Genomic DNA, 19,378 nt, shown 5'->3' on the forward strand with positions numbered 1-19,378 from the left:
GGGTTTCTCTGTGTAGCTTTGCGCCTTTCCTGGAACTCACTTGGTAGCCCAGGCTGGCCTCGAACTCACAGAGATCCGCCTGGCTCTGCCTCCCGAGTGCTGGGATTAAAGGCGTGCGCCACCACCGCCCGGCTCAAGTTCCCTTTCTTATGGTTTGGTTATAAAGTATGCCTTGAGAAGGTCCTCGTGGACGACTTGGAGGCCCGATGGTGGCTATGATCACTGACAGGTCATGACCATGAGAGCTCTACTTTTATCAACAGACTGCTCAAGGGAGTCATAATCTGACAGCAATACTGGGGTGTGGAACTAGGCAGGAGTAAGTGGGTCTCTGGTGGAGCGCCTCTGAAGGGATCTTATCTTTGGTCACTCCACGTCTTTCTCTCTGCTCCTTGACTACCAGGAGCTAAGCAAATCCGCAACTCTCTGCCCTTCTTACATGATGTTCTATTTTACTACAGCTCAGGAACAATGGAGACTGAACTTCTGAAGCTGTGCCCAAAGGAATCCTCCCTCATTTCCACTGTCAGATATTCACTCCCATCAACAAAAAAGCTAAGAGTCTTATACTCTTGTTTACGTAAAACACGTCAAAGAGCATGCATGTAAAGAAGAAAGATACCCAACAGCAGAGTGCCGATGAATAAAAACATATTCATCATTTAATTAAAGAAATGTTAAGAAACCATCAATCTCTTTAGACAGATTAAACTGAAGAACCAAATATAAAGCAGACTTACTCAGCTTAAGTTTGGGAGAAGCCATGTCATCATCATCAGGTAGTGGTCCCAGTTCTTTCCTTTTATCTTTGAGTAACTTCTCCAGGATATGGGCATCATTGTATACCTACATTCCAAAAATACACTTGAGATTATTTCCTAAAAACATTATAATTAAGGAGTAAAGAAGTTTTTATCTCTCTGAAGGTGGTGATATATAAATTAATTACCAGCACTCAGGAAGCTGAAAATCACAAGTTTGAAGCCAGCATCAATTACACAGTGAAACCCTATCTTAAATATTAAAAACACCAACTAAAAAAATAAAGAAAGAAAGAATAGGTGTGAGTGTTTAAAACATTGTTTAGGACAGTTGATGCTGAATGCTTCCGTTCTCTTCAGAACGATGATATTACTATCTCATGGGGAGGACCTACTTTGAAGCTTTCTGGGTGATTGTAATGTATAGAAATGCATGCTAGTAAACTGAGCATGGTGGCCCTCATCCTTAATCCCAGTACTCGGGAGGCAGACGCAGGTGGATCTCTGTGAGTTCAAGGCCAGCCTGGTCTACAAAGAGTTCCAGGGCAGATAGGGCTGTTACATAGAGAAACCCTGTCTCAAGAAAAAACAAAAGAAGAAAGAAAAAGAAAAGAAATGCAAGCTAGTATCTGAGATCCACTGTGGTAAAAGTTTTATAGACTTTTTATTTTTTTATTTCATGTGTCTGAGTGCTTAACCTGCATATATATGTGCCTGTGTCTGCAGAATCCAGAAGAGGATCCTGGATTCCTTGGAACTGTAGTTACAGAGGGTTATGAGCTACCACCTGGGTGCCAGGAATCGAATCAAGAGTCCTCTGGAAGAGTAAGTAGTCAGTGCTTTTAACCACTGAGTCATCTCTCCAAGTCTCAGTCTCGCAGGTTCTAACAGAAGTTCCCAAACACTTTTGTATGTGTTGTTTCCCTAAAACAAACAAACAAACAAACAAACACCCTATCTTTTCTACCAGACCTCCAAGTTAGCAGACTCATCCCAGTGGAAACTATCCCTCCAAAGACTGACTGACCCAGTGGTGGTAATCTACAGCCAAGAACAAGGCTCCTCACTCAACGGTCTTGCTCCACAGTTGCCTCCTATCTCCCCAGCAGAGGCTATATTCCCTTGAATGTCCACAAGAGCAGAAAGGCAGAAGAAATGTGACTTTTCTTCTCTATCTCTCTTCAGGGTGTACAGTAGCTAGGGATACTGAAGACAGTATGAATCTCTATTATATAAAGGCCTATTTCTTCAATCTACAAGTATCCTTAGTGTGTATACTTTACTTCACATCAAGGGCAGAGAAAAGGAAAATGTTTTATTTTTGAATATTTAAAGTAGATAAAAGATATAAAATAGAAAACATATCAAAGAAGGATCGTACTTTGGTTGTACTTATAAGAATTAAAAATCATGGGCTAAAGATAGAGCAAAGTGGCAGAGAACACATAAAAGTCCTGGGCTCAACTGACCCTTCCAACCCCCAACCCCCCCTCCCCCCGCAAAAAAAGATAAAGGGGCTGGACACATGACTCAGCAGCAAGAGTGAATAATGCTGCCGGGCAATGGTGGCACACGCCTTTAATCCCAGCACTCGGGAAGCAGGGCCAGGCGGATCTCTGTGGGTTCAAGGTCAGCCTGGGCTACCAAGTAAGCTCCAGGAAAGGTGCAAAGCTACACAGAGAAATCCTGTCTCGACCCCCCCCCCCAAAAAAAAAGAATGAATAATGCTCTTGCAGAAGACCTGAGTTCAGTTCCCAGCACCCATGTTATCCAGCTCAGAACTATCAGTAATTCCAGTTCCAAGGAATCCAACACCCTCTTCTGACCTTAACATCAGGCACACATGTGATGCATATACATACAGGCAAAATACTCACACACATAAAACAAAAATAAATCTTTCAAAACATCCTTAAAAATAAATAAGTAATAAAAAAGATAAAGGTGTGCACCACCAACACCCGGCCAGTTACTTCTTTTATATCCCTTTAATATCCTATAAAACTCCAGAGTAAGCACCATTATTATTATTTCTAAATTATACACAAAGAAACTAAGGTTTAAGAAGGAAAATTTCCTTACACAGAAACTGGCAAAAACAGGAAGAATTTAAAACATTCATCTTTTTATTACCATTATTGTCAATTTTTTTTCTTTTTCTTTTTTGGTTTCTTTGAGACAGGGTTTCTCTGTGTAGTTTTTGGTGCCTGTCCTGGATCTTACTCTGTAGACCAGGCTGGCCTTGAACTCAGAGACCTGCCTGGCTCTGCCCCACAGAGTGCTGGGATTAAAGGCATGCGCCACCACTGCCCAGCTTTCATTTTTGTTTTCTGAGACCATGTCTTTTTATATAGCCCGGCTGGCCTAGAACTCACAAAGAAGACCAAACCAATCTTAATTTCAGAGATCCATCTGCCTCCGCTTCCCAAATGTTGAGACTACAGTACACACCTTTATACCCAGCTCTTCATTTTGCATGTGTATGTATCTGTGTATGTAAGCTAGACTGGATGTCAGATGTCTTCCTTAATTACCTCTCCACTTTTCTTTTGGGATAGGGTCTTCTCAATGAACCTGGAACTCATTAACTTGGCTAAATTGATTGACAGTCCCAGGGATCCTCTGGCCTTACCTCCCAGCACTGGGATTACAGGTATATACTGCTGTATATGACTTTTTGCAGTGGGTGATGGGGACTTGAACTTAGGTGCTGATGCATGCAGAGCAAGTTGTTTAGACTAAACCAACTCCCCAAGACAAAGAAGGATAAAAATTTAGGTTCTATGTAAGTGCATAGAAAACCAAAGGAAGGTATCAGGTATCTTCCTCAATCATGCTCTGTCTTATCTCACTGACTTTCCAGCTAGGCTGGTGTGGGGCGTTTACCCACCACCCCCACAGTTCTCCAGAGTTTTCTTGAGTGCGATCAGCAGGAAATATTAGATAGAAGGATTTATAGCGGAGAATCTTGCGGAGATAAACAGATAGAAAATAAAGGATAGCCTCGAGAGGGCCTGGAACCTATTCTAACCGGCCCCGACTGTCTCTGCCCCAGGGTTTTTTATAGAGACGCCAAGGGGTGGAGCAAAAGACCTCCTCCCCCAGCACAGCCAAGTGCAGACCATCTCAGACACCTCCACTCAGGCCTGTGGTCCTGATCATCCTCTATTCGGACCTGCTGGGTAAAGCCACGAGGAACCCGAGAATGGGCTCCCACAGGTCCCCCCTTCTTAATATATAAAAAAATAACTATTAATGGCTTACAGAAATCTCCATAGCTGTTACACCTCCCAGTATGGGAGTAGAGGATGATATAGATGGCATTTCTCTTTTGAATTAGGTCCAAGGTGACCACAGCAGTCTTAGCTGCCTCAAGCCCTTTCTAAACCAAAAACTCTTAAGGCGACTACAAACTTAAAGAATCCCTTAGCTTCATCATTACCATTAACAGGTTAACATAAATATTGCTATACATAGTCACAATTCTCCCAATCTTACAACTCAAAGCAAACTCTTAACAGAACCATTTGAATTAGCATATATGGTGCTATGTATAGTTAACAATTTTCTCCGTCTTACAACTTTAACCCAGTCATTTGAATTTTCTTGTTAACAGAACATAGGAAAAACTTCGATGTATTCACATCAAACTTAAACATTTCCTCAACTCCACAAAACCAGGGTGCATTAATATCAATAGGTTTCTGTGAACATAATTCAATCTCATAGCAACTCCTTTTCTTTATAATTTTTAAACAAAAACTCAAACCTAGTTAGAGGAACCCAAACTTATATAATTCCTACAAACCCATATTGAAAAGCAATAATTTCAATCTAACCATTAACACTTCGAAAACTTTTAGCAAAACATCCAAAAGCAGCTTCTTAATAAAACTCTTTACACACTTTAAAAGTAGTCTCTTAGTATACCCCATTTGTATTTCTTACTAACAAAACATGACATTAATCCACTCAAACAACAATTTAAATTAAATAGACTAAGGAATATTAACTTTTTCTTTATAATTTTAAGGAAAAATCTCAAGCCTAGTTAGAAAACCCAAACTTTTCTGTTTAAATAGTTCCATTTGTAACACAAAACCAGTTCCATAAGTAATTCCATTTTTACATAAACAGTTCCACAAAACAATTCATAAATCACCAGTTAATAAAGCATATATGCATACACAAAATTGCATCTTGATTCTAAGTAGAAATACATTTCTTCATTTAAACAGTTCCATTTTTAACCCAATTCCTGAAAACCGTTCCTAGGTCATTACTCAAAACTGTCCCATTGCAATGAAATCTCTATTGTTTATTTTATTTAAGTCTTAAAATTCAAATGATAAATTCTGGTACTAGCCTTCCAAATATGAGAAATCCATAACCAAAACTTTTGTAATTTTATCTCATTTTTAAGTTCAAAAAGTTCAAACAAGAAAAATTCTGGTATCAGGCTTTCACTTCCAAAATACGAAGAGATGTTTTTCAACCAAAACTTTTTGCAGTTAATAATTTTTGTTCAAACAAGTGTCTCTGCAACTTTTGTTCTCACAGACAGACCTTTTTAGTTATAGTAATATTTTAAACCGCACCATTTTTGCTGTTAGCTCAGGTTTTTCTGTGCTGTGTCGATATTCCACGGCTCTCAGCTGCGGATGCCTTGTGCTGGTTCTGGCGTCCGCCATTCTTAGCTTCTTAGCGGTTTCTGGAGCTTTTGAAACCATTCTGACTGCCTACTTTGCAGTCTACTAGGACACTATCTCCTGTGTCTCAGGTGTTTTCACCATATACATTAATAGACTCACACTTAACATTTACACTTTTTCAAACTCACATATAACATTTTTTGCCTTGCAAAGCATTTTTACAAACTCACATACAACATATTAACATCTACTTATTTATACTTTAAGGAAACTATAGAACTACTTTAGCAAATATATTTCTTATTAATTCTTATATACTTATATTCATTCCATCTTATTTCTTATTTAAACTTATATTTACAACTAGCATCTTACAAGCTTATTACTACATGTCTTAAGACTACCTTAGATACTTCTTACAAGCTTATATTCCTTTTTTTTTTTTTTTTTTGAGCTGAGGATCAAACCCAGGGCCTTGCACTTACTAGGCAAGTGCTCTGCCACTGAGCTAAATCCCCAACCACAAGCTTATATTCTTAAAGGAACTCTATAGATCTATTTTACAAACTTATATAGGCTACTATTAGCATATATCTAACTTAGCAAACACCTAAAGATTTCTTAACACAGATATAACAAGACAGAATTTCTACAAACTCACATATCTTATTTTCATCTTTCTACTTCTTACTCTTAATTATTATCACTATCTCTATCAGAAAGATTCTCTTAACTAGACAGGAAGTACGGACATCATTTCTAAAGTTTAGAGTTTATAGTCAGCTTTGTTATAAAGCACTGGGATTTAGTGAGTGTTGTCATTATAGAGTTGTGATACTTGTTGCTAGGGGACTGTAACATTCTCCGGACAAAGCCACACCCCAAAGTTGCCAGTTCTCTCAGCCGTTCCGGACCAGCAGAGATGCACTGTCAGAGGTAAATGGTTTTTAACTAGAGGCTGTCCCTTCACCCAAATTCATAGTAGCTCCCCTATGTGCTTCAATTCAGACAAACGTTTCCATTACAGCAGTATTTTTGGTTCGTTCTACTGGAAAACTTCACTTCACGCTGAGGGTGAAATTACCGTATTTAGCTCTTCGCCAATACTGCACAGCTATTAGGTGATATAAGGTATTTTTCTAAAGGAGCTAGTAAAGCCAAAAGTGGCACAGCTCCGAACTCTTATTTCCTCACTGTTTGCATTCACCAGTGACAAAACCTCAGAAATACTAATCAAGCCACTTTCATTCTGGTTCCTTTATAGGAAATGTCATTGGAGCTGACTTTTCTTAGTTCCACGCTCCTTACCAGACGCTCTTGTAACCACCGAGCTTCATTCTCCTCTTGTGAAAAAAGCACAAACATGTCCTCCACCCGACCCCATATTAACACAGGATCAGGACCCTTCCATAATCCCGAGCAGGGATCTTTCCATTTCACTTGAGTTTCAGGATTTAGTATTTTCACTTCATTAGCTTTAACTCCTGATTTTATTAGCAGCTGTGATATTTAGCATTGATTTCTTATAAGGAACTTTCAGGTAAAGCAATTCTTTTGTAAGACAGCTAGATTTTCTGAAGTTTGTTTCCCATCTATAAAGCAGTCATTTCTTTTTTGAATGCCTGTTTCCTTATCTCCTTATTAGATTTGCAAAGGAATTACTCATTGCAGGCAGTTTGTTCAAAAGGCAAAGAACTTTTTTAATTTCAACATAAGTTTCTTCATATCTAAGACAAAGTTCAGTGTATAAACTGCTTTTCCTTGTTTTCAGGATTTTAAAGTGGCTTGTTTGCTCTTATAGGTAGCTTGTTGTCATCCAACTACTGTAAACACTTTGCACGGCTATTAGGGTAAATAAGGCATTTTACCAATGGAGCCCCAAACCGCGAAGCACCTAGTTCCGTATCCTTTCAATTTTTCATTGGAACTGACACTTAAACCCTTAGACGATTTTCCTCCTTATTTTTAAAAGCTGTATTTTAATTTTAGAGCTGACAAAAGTGTTTCAGGGCGATGTCGCCATCTTTAGTGGAAAAACTACCTTTCCCAGAATGCATTTCCCTTATATCAGTCCATAATAATATCAGTCCCTTATACCATTTCCCATATTTCTTTTTGGATCTGAGAGTCAACTGGTTCTCTTTTACCAGACTTGCTTACAAATTCTTGCCCGGGAGGTTTGAACAAAGTTTTTTGCTTTTACAACAGGAGATTTGAACAAGCATTTTACATTTTCAGCTATGGCACATTGAGAGATTCCTATTCTCTCCTCAGCTGGCTTCAACAGGTGTCTCTCCTTCATTTGACACTGGCCCTGGATCAGAACCACACCTGCCTCGTTAGCTGGCATTGAGGCTGGCATTTCTGATAGCAACTTTCCTCGGGGCTTGTGTTTGTTTTAGCCAGTCAGTGAAAAACAAAATCATTTGCAACAGAGCTTTTCCACAGCTCCTTCAGAGATTTTCTCCCACTGATCTTATTCTCATTTCGCTTGTTTCTCCCCCCCCCCCCCAGATGCAGAGCTTCAGCTGTCTGCGGCTCTGTACCTCTGCTAGCTGCCTTTGGAGGTAGGGGCTTTTTTTTCTCCCCCCGAATCTGCCTCAAATTCTAGCAGCTTTTTCAGGTCATATATTTTCTGGGGAGGTATCTGTCCCTTCTGTTTCTTCAGAGTCTTTCTCCCAGACAGTTCCCAGTTTGGTCTCAGTTTATCCCCTCTACCCCAGAAACAGTTTCCGACACTACAGTGGCGGCTTTCCCTGCTACTGAAGGAAGGGGCTTTTTGTCCGTTTGTTTTCGGGGTCTGTGTTGTTTGTGTACAGACTGAAAATCTAACAAGGGAGTTTTTCGCCTTTTCTAAACTCCCATTAGGACAGGTGTTTTGCCTCATCAAGCCTTCACCTGGCCCAGTCCCCCAGTGGGTTCCCTTTGTTTGTCTGGGTGCTCAAGGACAGAGCTTATGCCAGAGGCAATCGCCCCTCAGGGCTACACTCCCTCATTTCACGGGGAGTCAGTTGAAACAAAGCTTTTCTCAAAGAGGTGCTTTCTCTGACAGAAAAGAGAGCTTTACTCCTGGATAGTTCTGTTCTGCCCTGGCTGGGCTCTTTCCCCTGACAGCGTTCTGACTCAGCAGCACGAATGCTTCAGACACAGTTCAGCTTTACTGTTTTCCCAGAACGGTCCTTTCTCTGATTGGAAAGCTTTCCTCAGATTTCTTTTTGCAGCTGTGGACCTATCAACCCGGGACTTGTAGGAAAGTGCCCAACTGTGCTGTTCCCACCAGCTTTAGCTTTGTTTGTTCATTAGCAATCTTCCCCTGGGTCCTGCACCTTCCTGCCTCAGCTCTGTGCTCCAGGAAGTTTAACACTGCAGGAACCCTAGTATCCCTGAAATGCACTCCAACTCAGAGACACTGGCCAGTAGCCTCTGGGTTTTTGGTCAGAAGCAAGAATACAATGCTAACAGTTTGCATTGCTTCAGGGGATTCTTTGCATTAGGACGATTAGGAGCACCTTTTCATTCTGAAATGCTCACTCAGAAACAAAACCCTTGATGCCTCAGCTGGGCAGTAACTGAAAAGCTTGGTTTTTCTGCTTTTCTTAGGCAAAGTTTCCTGCCCTTTTGGGCTCTCTGTAGCTCTTCACCCACACTCTCCCAAGCGTTTCCCTCAGGGTACTCTGACCCACTGTCTTTTACTAGCTTGAAGAGACAGAGCTTAGAAGAGGTTTTTAGGAACTTGTCCCTGCCTCCTGCATTGCAGGGAGGATTGTTAAAGCTTGAAAGAGAACTTAGGTTTTGCTGTCTTAAGAGGTTTGTTGTTTTCCCTTAGAGCTAATCACAGGTGGTCCCCATACTAATATCTTCAGGGGATTCTAATTTTTGTCATCTCCCAGAAGGACAAATTTAGTTTTTAAGTTTAAGAGAGCTTTTGAGAAAGATTAAGGCTTTTTAGAGAGTTTTTCCCAAGTTTTTCAAGAAAAGCTTTAGAGTTTAAGAGACAGTTTTTTTTTCCCCAGGAGAAAGACCAACTTTTCCCAAAACTTCCCAACTTTAAACTTTGACTTCTTACACCCCCATTTTTGCCTCATGGAGAAAACACATTCTCCTGCTGCTTGGACTTAGCATTTCAGCTGTCCCCAGGTCAAAAGCTTCCATAGGAAACTTTTTCTTCCCCATAAGCTCAAAGAAGAGCTTTTTTACTTCCCGTAAAGCCCAAAGATTTTTTTTTCCCCAGTTTGCTTTCAAAGCCCCCAAAGTTAGAAAATTGAAGAGTTTTTCTGTCTAGTTGCCTTACTTATTTTTTCCTACACAATCTTACACTTCTAAGTTTTTCCTAAACTATATTACTACCCTATACCTTACTTATTTTTCACAGATAGAATTTGAGAAAGGGATAGAAGATAGAAAATTTTGACAGAAAAGAATTTCGCTGCAGCATCGGACATCCTTCCAGTCCGCTTTCCTTTTCTCTCGAGGATAAAACCCCTGCCTCCCCAAAAAATATATATAAAAAATATATATTTTTTCATAACACCGGCATGCCTCCTGTTCATTTGTCTTTAGTCCCCACTTTTTTTCTTTAGTCCCGTTTTCCTTTTTTCTTTAGTCCCTGTTCATGGCGCCATTCTGTGGGGCGTTTACCCACCACCCCCACAGTTCTCCAGAGTTTTCTTGAGTGCGATCAGCAGGAAATATTAGATAGAAGGATTTATTGCGGAGAATCTTGCGGAGATAAACAGATAGAAAATAAAGGATAGCCTCGAGAGGGCCTGGAACCTATTCTAACCGGCCCCGACTGTCTCTGCCCCAGGGTTTTTATAGAGACGCCAAGGGGTGGAACAAAAGACCTCCTCTCCCAGCACAGCCAAGTGCAGACCATCTCAGACACCTCCACTCAGGCCTGTGGTCCTGATCATCCTCTATTCGGACCTGCTGGGTAAAGCCATGAGGAACCCGAGAATGGGCTCCCACAGGCTGGCTGGCCAGCAAGCCCTCAGGATCTTCCTGTGTCTTCCTCAGAGCTGGGGTTATAGGCATGTGCAAATAGGTTATGGCTTGCTGGCCACCAGGTTAGCTGAAAGTCAGTGAGATAAGACAGAGAGTGACTAAGGAAGACACCTCTAACCCTCCTTTGGCTTCCTATGCCCTTACAAGGATGGGGAGACAGGGAGAGAGGAGAGAGAGAGAGACAGAGACAGAGACAGAGAGACAGAGACAGAGAGACAGAGAGACAGAGACAGAGAGAGAGAGAGACAGAGAGAGAACCTAACTCTGATCTTTCAAAACACATTATTCTGCTGGGTGGTCGTGGCAGCAGCGCACACTCGGGAGGCAGAACCAGGCGGTTCTCTGTGAGTTTAAGGCCAGCCTGGTCTACAAAGCGAGATCCAGGGCAGGCACCAAAACTACACAGAGAAATCTTGTCTTGAAAAAACTCAAAACAGAAAAAAACCCCATCACTGTACAAAAAGAAAAGCACCCACTCGAGGCGCCTGGTTACCTGGGAGCCCTCCTCATTGTAGTGCCTGGCGTTCCGGAACATGAGCTTCATGTCCTCCATCATTCCTTCTTCACCTGCATACTTGTCATTGCGGATGTTATGCTCGATTATTTTCAGGTCCATGGGCTCTAAGATGATTTTATAGTAATCAGGATAGTCCTTCTTAGATGGCTTAACCATAAACAGATCACAAAGTCTTCTGCCTGAACCTGGCTCTCGAGCTTCAAGAACAACATTGAATAAAATTTTCATTCGCTGTTTCCTTATGTTCTTTTTACTGTTGAGGGGAAGGTAGAAAAGGGGAAAAACAACAGGGTCAGTTTTTTTATCCAAGGGTGACCACAAAATAAAATAAAACTGTGGGCAGGTACTTCATAATTATTACAGCGTATTAATTTGATGTGCCATAAACATAGTAAGCACCCTGGAAAGGTATAAGAGATTATTAAGAATATTTATAAAATGATTAAAACAGTGATCCTGGCAGGAACAACCAGTGACAAACCTGTTTAGAATAGCTCTCAAAATGTAATGTTGAATCAAAGAGACTGTGTGACACCATAAGAAAATAAAATTTAATAACCAGCTGAAATACGTTTGGGGTTTTGAGAAAAAGAATGCAATAAAACTAGTTATTTCATTTCTAAACACAGACAAAACAAAACAACCCAACAGTATTTCATCTCTTAAGATAGCTACTCCTAAACACAATATTCTGGATGCCAGGAATAAAACAGAACAAAACAAAACAAACCCCTACCAAACAAATGTCTTCATAGAGAGTACAAATCTCTCTGGCATTGATCATGTCAGGGTCAGTCCCTGCTTATTCTTTTTTTTTTTTTTCTTCTTTCTTTGAGACAGGGTTTCTCTGTGTAGTTTTGCGCCTTTCCTGGATCTCGCTCTGTAGACCAGGCTGGCCTCGAACTTACAGAGATCGGCCTGCCCTCTGCCTCTCAAGTGCTGGGATTAAAGGCGTGCCACCACTGCCCGGCCCCTACTTATTGTTTTACCCAGCATTCTTGTCTAATCCAAAGTAGCTTGAAGTAGTCTGTGGTTCATCTGAGCTCTCTCTAAAGGTTTAGCTTTCAGCATGTATCCTTGCCTTTTCTCCAGAGACCAAAATCAAGATAAGATCCTGAAAAACTGATATGAGTGGTATAGAACAAAGTACAAGGACCAAAGATTAACACCAGAGTTTAAAAAGGGACCAAGACAGTCACCTTATTTAACTGTTGAGAAAACCAGCTTAGAGGCTAAATGAAATGTTCAAGGCTAACGGCTCAATAAACCATTAAAAGAGTTCATCATCTAGTTTGACTTCTGATCAACTGTATTACGTCATCAGGATATTGATAAATTCTAACTAGTCTGCCCAGCAGTCTCTAAGTAGTCAGGTATGTAAAAAAGGAGATGACTTAAGATTTAGTTTCTAAGGCCGGGTGGTGGTAGCACACGCCTTTAATCCCAGCACTTGGGAGGCAGAGCCAGGCGGATCTCTGTGAGTTCGAGGCCAGCCTGGGCTACCGAGTGAGTTCCAGGAAAGGCACAAAGCTACATAGAGAAACCCTGTCTCGAAAAACCAAAAAAAAAAAAAAAAAAAAAAAAAAAAAAGATTTAGTTTCTAGTCCACAGACACCTGCTAAGATCCTATAATATAGTACGTAGAGGTAAGCTTTAGTTGTTTTCCATCTTTTAAGAGGAAAGAAGTTCATCACTGAAGAAAAGTATATGGCTATGAGTCTCTAAGCCTCATCTTCAGACTATTCCCACTCTCCTTCTGGGTCATGATACACTGCCTCAATTTAAGGTATAATTTTAAAAACCAGAAAAGAAGCCATGTATGGTGGTGCATATTTGTAAGTGTAGCACTTAGGAGGTGGAGGCAAGAGGGTCAGTAATTCAAGATCATCTCTGGATTCACAGTAAGTTTAGGAAACTTGATCTACATGAGATGGGGGCGGGGTTGGAGAGAGGGGAAAGGAAGGAGGGAAAAGGTCATGTGTGCATTTATGCATGTGGTGTGTGTGTGTGTGTGTGTGTGTGTGTGTGTGTGTGTGTGTGTGTTCAAATAAAAACAATCAGCAGTTGAAAACCCAGACACTGGCCAGGCGGTGGTGATGGCGCACGCCTTTAATCCCAGCACTCAGGAGGCAGAGGCTGGCGGATCTCTGAGTTCAAGGCCAGCCTGGCCTACAGAAAAAGTTCCAGAGTTCCAGGACAGCCAGGGCTACACAGAGAAACCCTGTCTCGAAAACCAAAAAAACAAACAAACAAAAAAGAAAACCCAGACTCCCTTCAGTCTCAGAAATATCTAGCTAGCATGATGGAGCTCATGACAAATTGAAGTGACCTAAATAGGAGAGAAAAGAAGAGAACTTTGTTTCCCAGGGCCCATCCTCATTATCAGTCTTCACTCTGCCTGCCCTCCTCCTCCTCTGTGGCCTGACATCAGTCTGCAGGTTTCTCCTTCAGATCTTCTGTCTCTCAGTCAAGGAGATAGTTGTCAACTAACCTAGGAGATGGTTCATTTAATGGGTAGTGTTTCCTCGAAGAAGTGACATGGGACAACGATGTGGAGAAGGTGCTCTTGATTTCTAGGTCTGTAGCTAATGGATACTATTAAGAGAGACAAAGCTCCAGAATGGCAGAACTCCACCTTGGAGCAAGACAACTTTAACTTTCAAGGACCGAGGAGAAATTTCAGAACTTGAATCAGAAGTCATACATAAAACCAAGTTGCTTATGGCTTGTTTAGAAATGTCTAACATGTAGAACTTGACTTTAAAAAGAAGATGTAAGAATTCAGTTTTGAAACACTAGGCTTAAAAGAGCTCACTAGTTAACTCAGAAAGAAATCAGTTCCTCATTCCCGAAGTTCCAAGAAACAGAACACTTCAGTCAAAGGCCAGACCTGAACCAGGAGATTAACTTTTTTCTCTTCCAGGATTCAGCAAACCATTCCCAATATCAGGAGACTTTTCTATATGAAGCTATAAAACTTTTCATTTGGGACTGAATCTGTCACAGACTTTAATGAGATTTTAAAAAACAAAGTTTTTAACTGAATTTTATCAAGTAACATAGCAAATGGTCCATTCTCTCAATGCCAATAATCCTAACACTTGGTAGCTATGAATGAGTCTTATTCAGGACATGAATCTATCTGTATATAAAAAGTTGTTCTAATCTAGTAACTGTAATTTCCTTTTTCGACGCATATCATGAACAATATATAATTGGTTTAGAGCCTCAGAGGGGCAAACAAAACAATTACTAGGGTCGGTCACACAGACAAATCCAGTTTTGCTACTTCGCTTTCAGTTTTCTAAACCGTTACACATTGCCTTTGAGACTGAGAAGCACTGGTCCAGCCAAACTTCAGGGCTGACCTTCATAACAACTGTGTTAACTTTAGTGGCTATTATTTTTATCTCTAATATGTACAGTGAACCTTATTCCACAAATGGCTTCTGAAAGCTTCATATACTTTATGGAACAAGATAAAGCCTATATTACAAAAGTATAGAAACTTCAGCTGCCCCCTCCTGCATCTCTGGCTATTTTCTTTTTTATTATCTTTATTAATGTTTGTGTGTGTGTGTGTGTGTGTGTGTGTGTGTGTGTGAGAGAGAGAGAGAGAGAGAGAGAGAGAGAGAGAGAGAGAGAGAGAGAGAGAGAGAGAAATTGTATGCCATGTGTGTTCAGGTGCCCACAGAGGCCAGAAGAAAGGCACTGGATCTCCTGGACCTGGAATTACAAGTAGCTGTGAGCTATCTGATGTAGGTTCTGGGAACCAAACTTGAGTCTGTCAGAAGAACAGCAAGTTCTTTTAACCACAGAATCACCTCTCCAGCCCCCTTTCTGTTCATTTCCAATGTCACTTTGCTTTTCAGGATCATTCTTAGAATACCTGTAGACATTCTATCCCTTCACCTCTTTTAAGCTAATAACTACTAGTATTTTGGTAACCTCCATTTTTGGAAAGGTACATAAAAACAGGTCCCACACCTTTTAACCAGCATGAACATTCTTTGAGAATCAGTATCCTGAAGCATATTAAGGTAAGATCATCTGGCTTCTTTCCTCCCTGAAACAGGGTCTCACAATGTGAGCTAGCCTAGAAGTCTAGAAGTCCTGTCTCAGCACTGCCAGGATTGTAGGCATCTGTTTACTATCATGCCTGGCTAAAACTCTTGCTACTTTCCTGACAAAAATCTCATACTATGCAGTTAAGGCTAGAGTCAAACTCAGAATCCTCCTGCCTTTGCTTCCCAAGTGTGTAGATTACAAGTATGAGCCACAATGCCCAATTAAAATACATCTTTTTTGTTTTTGTTTTTGTTTTTCGAGACAAGGTTTTTCTGTGTTAGCTTTGCACCTTTCCTGGAACTCACTTGGTAGCCCAGGCTGGCCTCGAACTCACAGAGATCCGCCTGGCTCTGCCTCCCAAGTGCTGGGACTAAAGGCGTGCACCACCACTGCCTGGCTTAAAATACATCTTAAGAGAACTCAAAATCAAGACTGTTCATCATTGTGTACTTATGGGGATTCCAAGCCAAATCATACACACTATTGTAATAAAGATAATTTTAGAGGAGATTGACCATAAAAGGTCCTGTATTAAGAGTATCATAAAAGTATCCTGTATTAAGAGCAAGCTTCCAATACATGAAAAACAAAATTTAAATTCAAGAAAAGGCACTTGCCTTTTCTAATTTATACAATGATTATGAGTGAGAATGGACTCTGTTCTGAATCTCCTTAAAAACAAAACAAAACAGATTCTCATATTATAACCCAGGCTAGCTTCATATTAATAATGATTCTCCTTCTTGGGCCTCTTGGGTGTTCTGATTATGGTAGTTACCTGCTACACCTAAGAATGCCTCTAACTCCAGTCCCAGACAATCTGACACCCTCTTCTGGCCCCTGCAGGTACCTCATGCACATGGTGCACAGATCTACATCCACACACATAAAATTAAAAGACATCTAAAAAAAAAACCACTATACAATTATCATTCACCACTGTAGTATGACAACTTGTAGGCTGTACTGGAAATCCTAAGTAACATACAAAAGATGCCTTCAAGAAATGGATGCTTTTAAGAAGTAAGATGTCGACAGGATCAGAGACTAAGAAAATTAACAAGAAACACTAGCCCCACACACTGCACAAGTGCCTGCAGGCACTGATAATTGGACTGCCAGTGTTGATTCTGGCCTCTCCACCATCTCAGTCAGTAAGGCATTCATTCATTCCCGAGATGAATCAGCACCCACAAGCCCGCATCACTGACTATGGCAGCCTCTACCTCTTGCTCAAGAAGCATAGCCACAATGATAAGTGAGGGGACTGTCTGCCCCTGGAAAAGCAAGCCAGCAACAAACTGAAGGTAGTAACAGACATAGGGAGGCTAATTTTGACACACTAACAAGACTTTTGCTGTCTTTACTCATAAAATAAACTGGTATCCCAAACACTGGTTTCACATGCATAAGGTTTTTCTTCTCATAGTGTCAGTACTGACCATGTCACAGAAGAATTACACTTTTAAAAGTATGTTTATGCATAAAAAGGTCTGCACACCTGGATAGCCTCCTGAGACCCAACATCTCACTGTCATGAGTATTCCTGGGAAAGCAGAAACAAACAATACATGTGAAGAAAAATAAAAACAAGCAACATTGGAGGGTCATGCATATGCCAAATATGATTGAGAAAAGAAGATTATTGGTCCAAAAGATAAAAGATCATAACACTTGAAACATTTCAACACAGAAAACAGAAAGCAGATTTTTCAGCAGAAGGTAGGGGGAAAGGATGCATTGCTAGAATGAAGAGAATATATAACCACAAATCATTTTTTAAAAGACTTTTCAGTATTAAAAAATAAAGCAAAAATAGAATCATATACATTATTGAGAAGTAGAGTGGTATTTGGAAAACATGGCTCTGACACCTCTGGCCAAGCTCATGTTTGCTTGACTTCTGCAGAAACTCATTATCAAAACCTTTTAACCAAAGGTTCATCACTTTGTTACTGACCAATAGGACTTAATTCTCTATCTTTTAATTTCCACACATGCTTGTAGCCCAAACCTAGGATAGTTTTATTTTATTGTTTTGGTAGATAATTTATGGCTCTGCCACTTTTTTTTTCCACTTCATTATATGAACCATTTCCTACATTACATGAACCATTTCCTAGGAAAACTACTCAGAAGGAGACTTTTGTCTGAAATATGATCTAATCATTTTAGTAACATATAGCTTAGTGTTCTTTTTATAGGAAGTTGAAGGGCAGTAACTTCATCTACTTGGACTATACCACAAACTAGGGGCCCCAGCACTTGTAATTTGAAGTGTCTAGCCTAGGTCAACGCTTCCTTGCACTCAACTTATTGAAAGCGTTTCCTCCATGCTGGTGCCGACTGCACCGTCACTTGTGCCTCCATTACCTTCTTTTGCCTGAGAAGTTTCTATCTTTGATTGGTGACTGATCTTACTCAGAGATGTTCTTGATTTGATGTCTCTGATCTGGTTTCACATTTTTCCTCCGTGGTCCCTGGTATAACAAGGAATTAAGAACTTGGAAGGATGAAATTCACAGGCCAATACTGGAGGAGATTCACATCTCAGGGTACACCGACTAATTTAGCTAATACCGCATAGCTTTGCAGTTATTGTCCAAGTTAAAAAATGTCCCCAACTGCTGTTTAAGAGAGAAAAACAGGGTAGCTTTTTGTTCCTGAATCACATTTCAAAACCTTCTGATTTTAGTGGGTCTTTTAATGCAAATACAGAAATATCTCAAAAAATGAACTGGCTTCTTCATTCAATTCTGAGTCTGTCAAGCCCTGCTATTAACGATTAACTTATTCCTTGTTCAAGAGATCCCCTCAGACTGACTGCTGCTACCAATAATGTAAATCTTCAGGGAGAATATGGTGTTCCAAAATGATCAGGCCAGAGAAATTCCAAGAGATGGTCTTGCATGATTCCTTATAAGAGCCTAGCTTCAGAATCTCAGTGAAGTTCCTCTCCTTAAAACCAGTGAGGAGAAGAAAAGGATTAGGGAAGTTGAGAGGATAGTAAGGAAAAAACAAAACAAAACAAAACACACCAAATAATCATCTTAACATTTTATTGCCTATAATAGTTATGATTTTATATTCTCAAAACCATAAGTAAAGACCAAGCTAATAATGAAAAGCAACGATCAGAACAGTGACTCATCTCCCCGCAGCAGCAGAGATGACTTACTCCTTACCTTTCTTCATTCAACACTACTCCACTTTTGCAATTCACTATGAAACAGTTATCTAAGATTTAAGTGGCACTTGGAAAATGCCACCTGAAAAAAGAAAACTGGACAGCAAAAAGAATAGTATGTTTCCCTAAGCTACATGTCATTTTTCTTAAAGCAATATAATTGTAAAAAATAAAACACTATCCAACTTACAAATGAATTGGAAAAGACATATTATCAAGAACATACTATCAAAGCTTTTAGAAGAATTCATACTTCACAGCTTACATTTTTTTCTGCATTTATCTAAAATAAAATAAATAATAACTGAGCTGGTTCCAGATATGAGAAGAGCATATACCTTTTTCTTTTGGCACTACCAGTATCAGAAGTGGCTGAAGAGATCATGCTGTCTCCGTCCTCAATGTCATCTCTCCTGGCAAGCTCTTTCTTCTTTGCCTGAAATAGAGTAGATGCCAGGAGTCAGCCTCACACTGTCAGGCATTCTATGAATATTTGAATATTAAAGAACTAGGCATATCACATTCATCCAGAGAGGTACAACCTCACATAGAATGAACAAAACTGAACAGTCTTCAAACATTTTCAATAATCTACTGTAACAAAAGCCTTCATGATAGAGAAATAGGTTAAAAAATGGAATCAGAAAAAAAAAAAAGCAATCAGACAAAATGAATGCTACCTAGAGCATTTATGACCATCAATGGCATGTACAGTTAAAAGTTCTGAGGCGAGCTATGGGGTCAGCTGGCCTGACAGGCCACACTTAAGTTAAGCTAATTTGGAGGGGGCCTTTGGCATCTAATTTCTAAGGAGTAGTATGACAAAGAAAAAAAGTTTAAAACTAAGAGGTAAAAATTTAGATCTACTATTTTTCATTACACACCTTTTTAAGGACCCTTTGCAAACACAGCTGAAAGGGCCAAGCACAGCAAGCTTAGAAAGTAGACAAACACAGCAAAGGTGTCTGAAATTCACAGCTGAGAGGCAGTGCTGACCATAAAAATAAAGAAATAAATAAAGACTCTATGTTTGACTTAAAATTGCCTTTGCTTCTTCTTGGTTCAAGATTACTCTTGCTTCCGGAAATATTCTACGAAGAACTGTGAGACAGGCCAGCAAAATGGTTCAATGGGTATTTGGTGCCAAGTCTGATGACTGGAGTTTGATTTCCTGGACTCACATGGTAGA

At 40.2% G+C, this 19,378-nt stretch overlaps 1 protein-coding gene across 34 annotated transcripts in view; it reads right to left on the minus strand.

Annotated features, from left to right (window-relative positions):
- Pbrm1 (polybromo 1) overlaps window positions 1–19,378 on the minus strand; it is a 110,196-nt gene that overhangs the window by 49,717 nt on the left and 41,101 nt on the right. For 23 of the 34 annotated variants that reach the window (XM_028891258.1, XM_028891244.1, XM_028891229.1 and 20 more), the window contains 4 exons: window positions 18,528–18,625; window positions 16,504–16,548; window positions 10,911–11,187; window positions 741–846 (listed from right to left, as the gene is read on the minus strand). In XM_028891258.1, coding sequence (XP_028747091.1) covers window positions 741–846; window positions 10,911–11,187; window positions 16,504–16,548; window positions 18,528–18,625 — 526 coding nt within the window. The remainder of the gene's footprint in view (window positions 1–740; window positions 847–10,910; window positions 11,188–16,503; window positions 16,549–18,527; window positions 18,626–19,378) is intronic. The other 11 variants (XM_028891236.2, XM_028891228.2, XM_028891238.2 and 8 more) reach the window with 1 other exon arrangement.

The sequence above is a fragment of the Peromyscus leucopus genome, chromosome 9 (assembly GCF_004664715.2).
Source record: "Peromyscus leucopus breed LL Stock chromosome 9, UCI_PerLeu_2.1, whole genome shotgun sequence".
Taxonomy (NCBI): Eukaryota; Metazoa; Chordata; class Mammalia; order Rodentia; family Cricetidae; genus Peromyscus; species Peromyscus leucopus.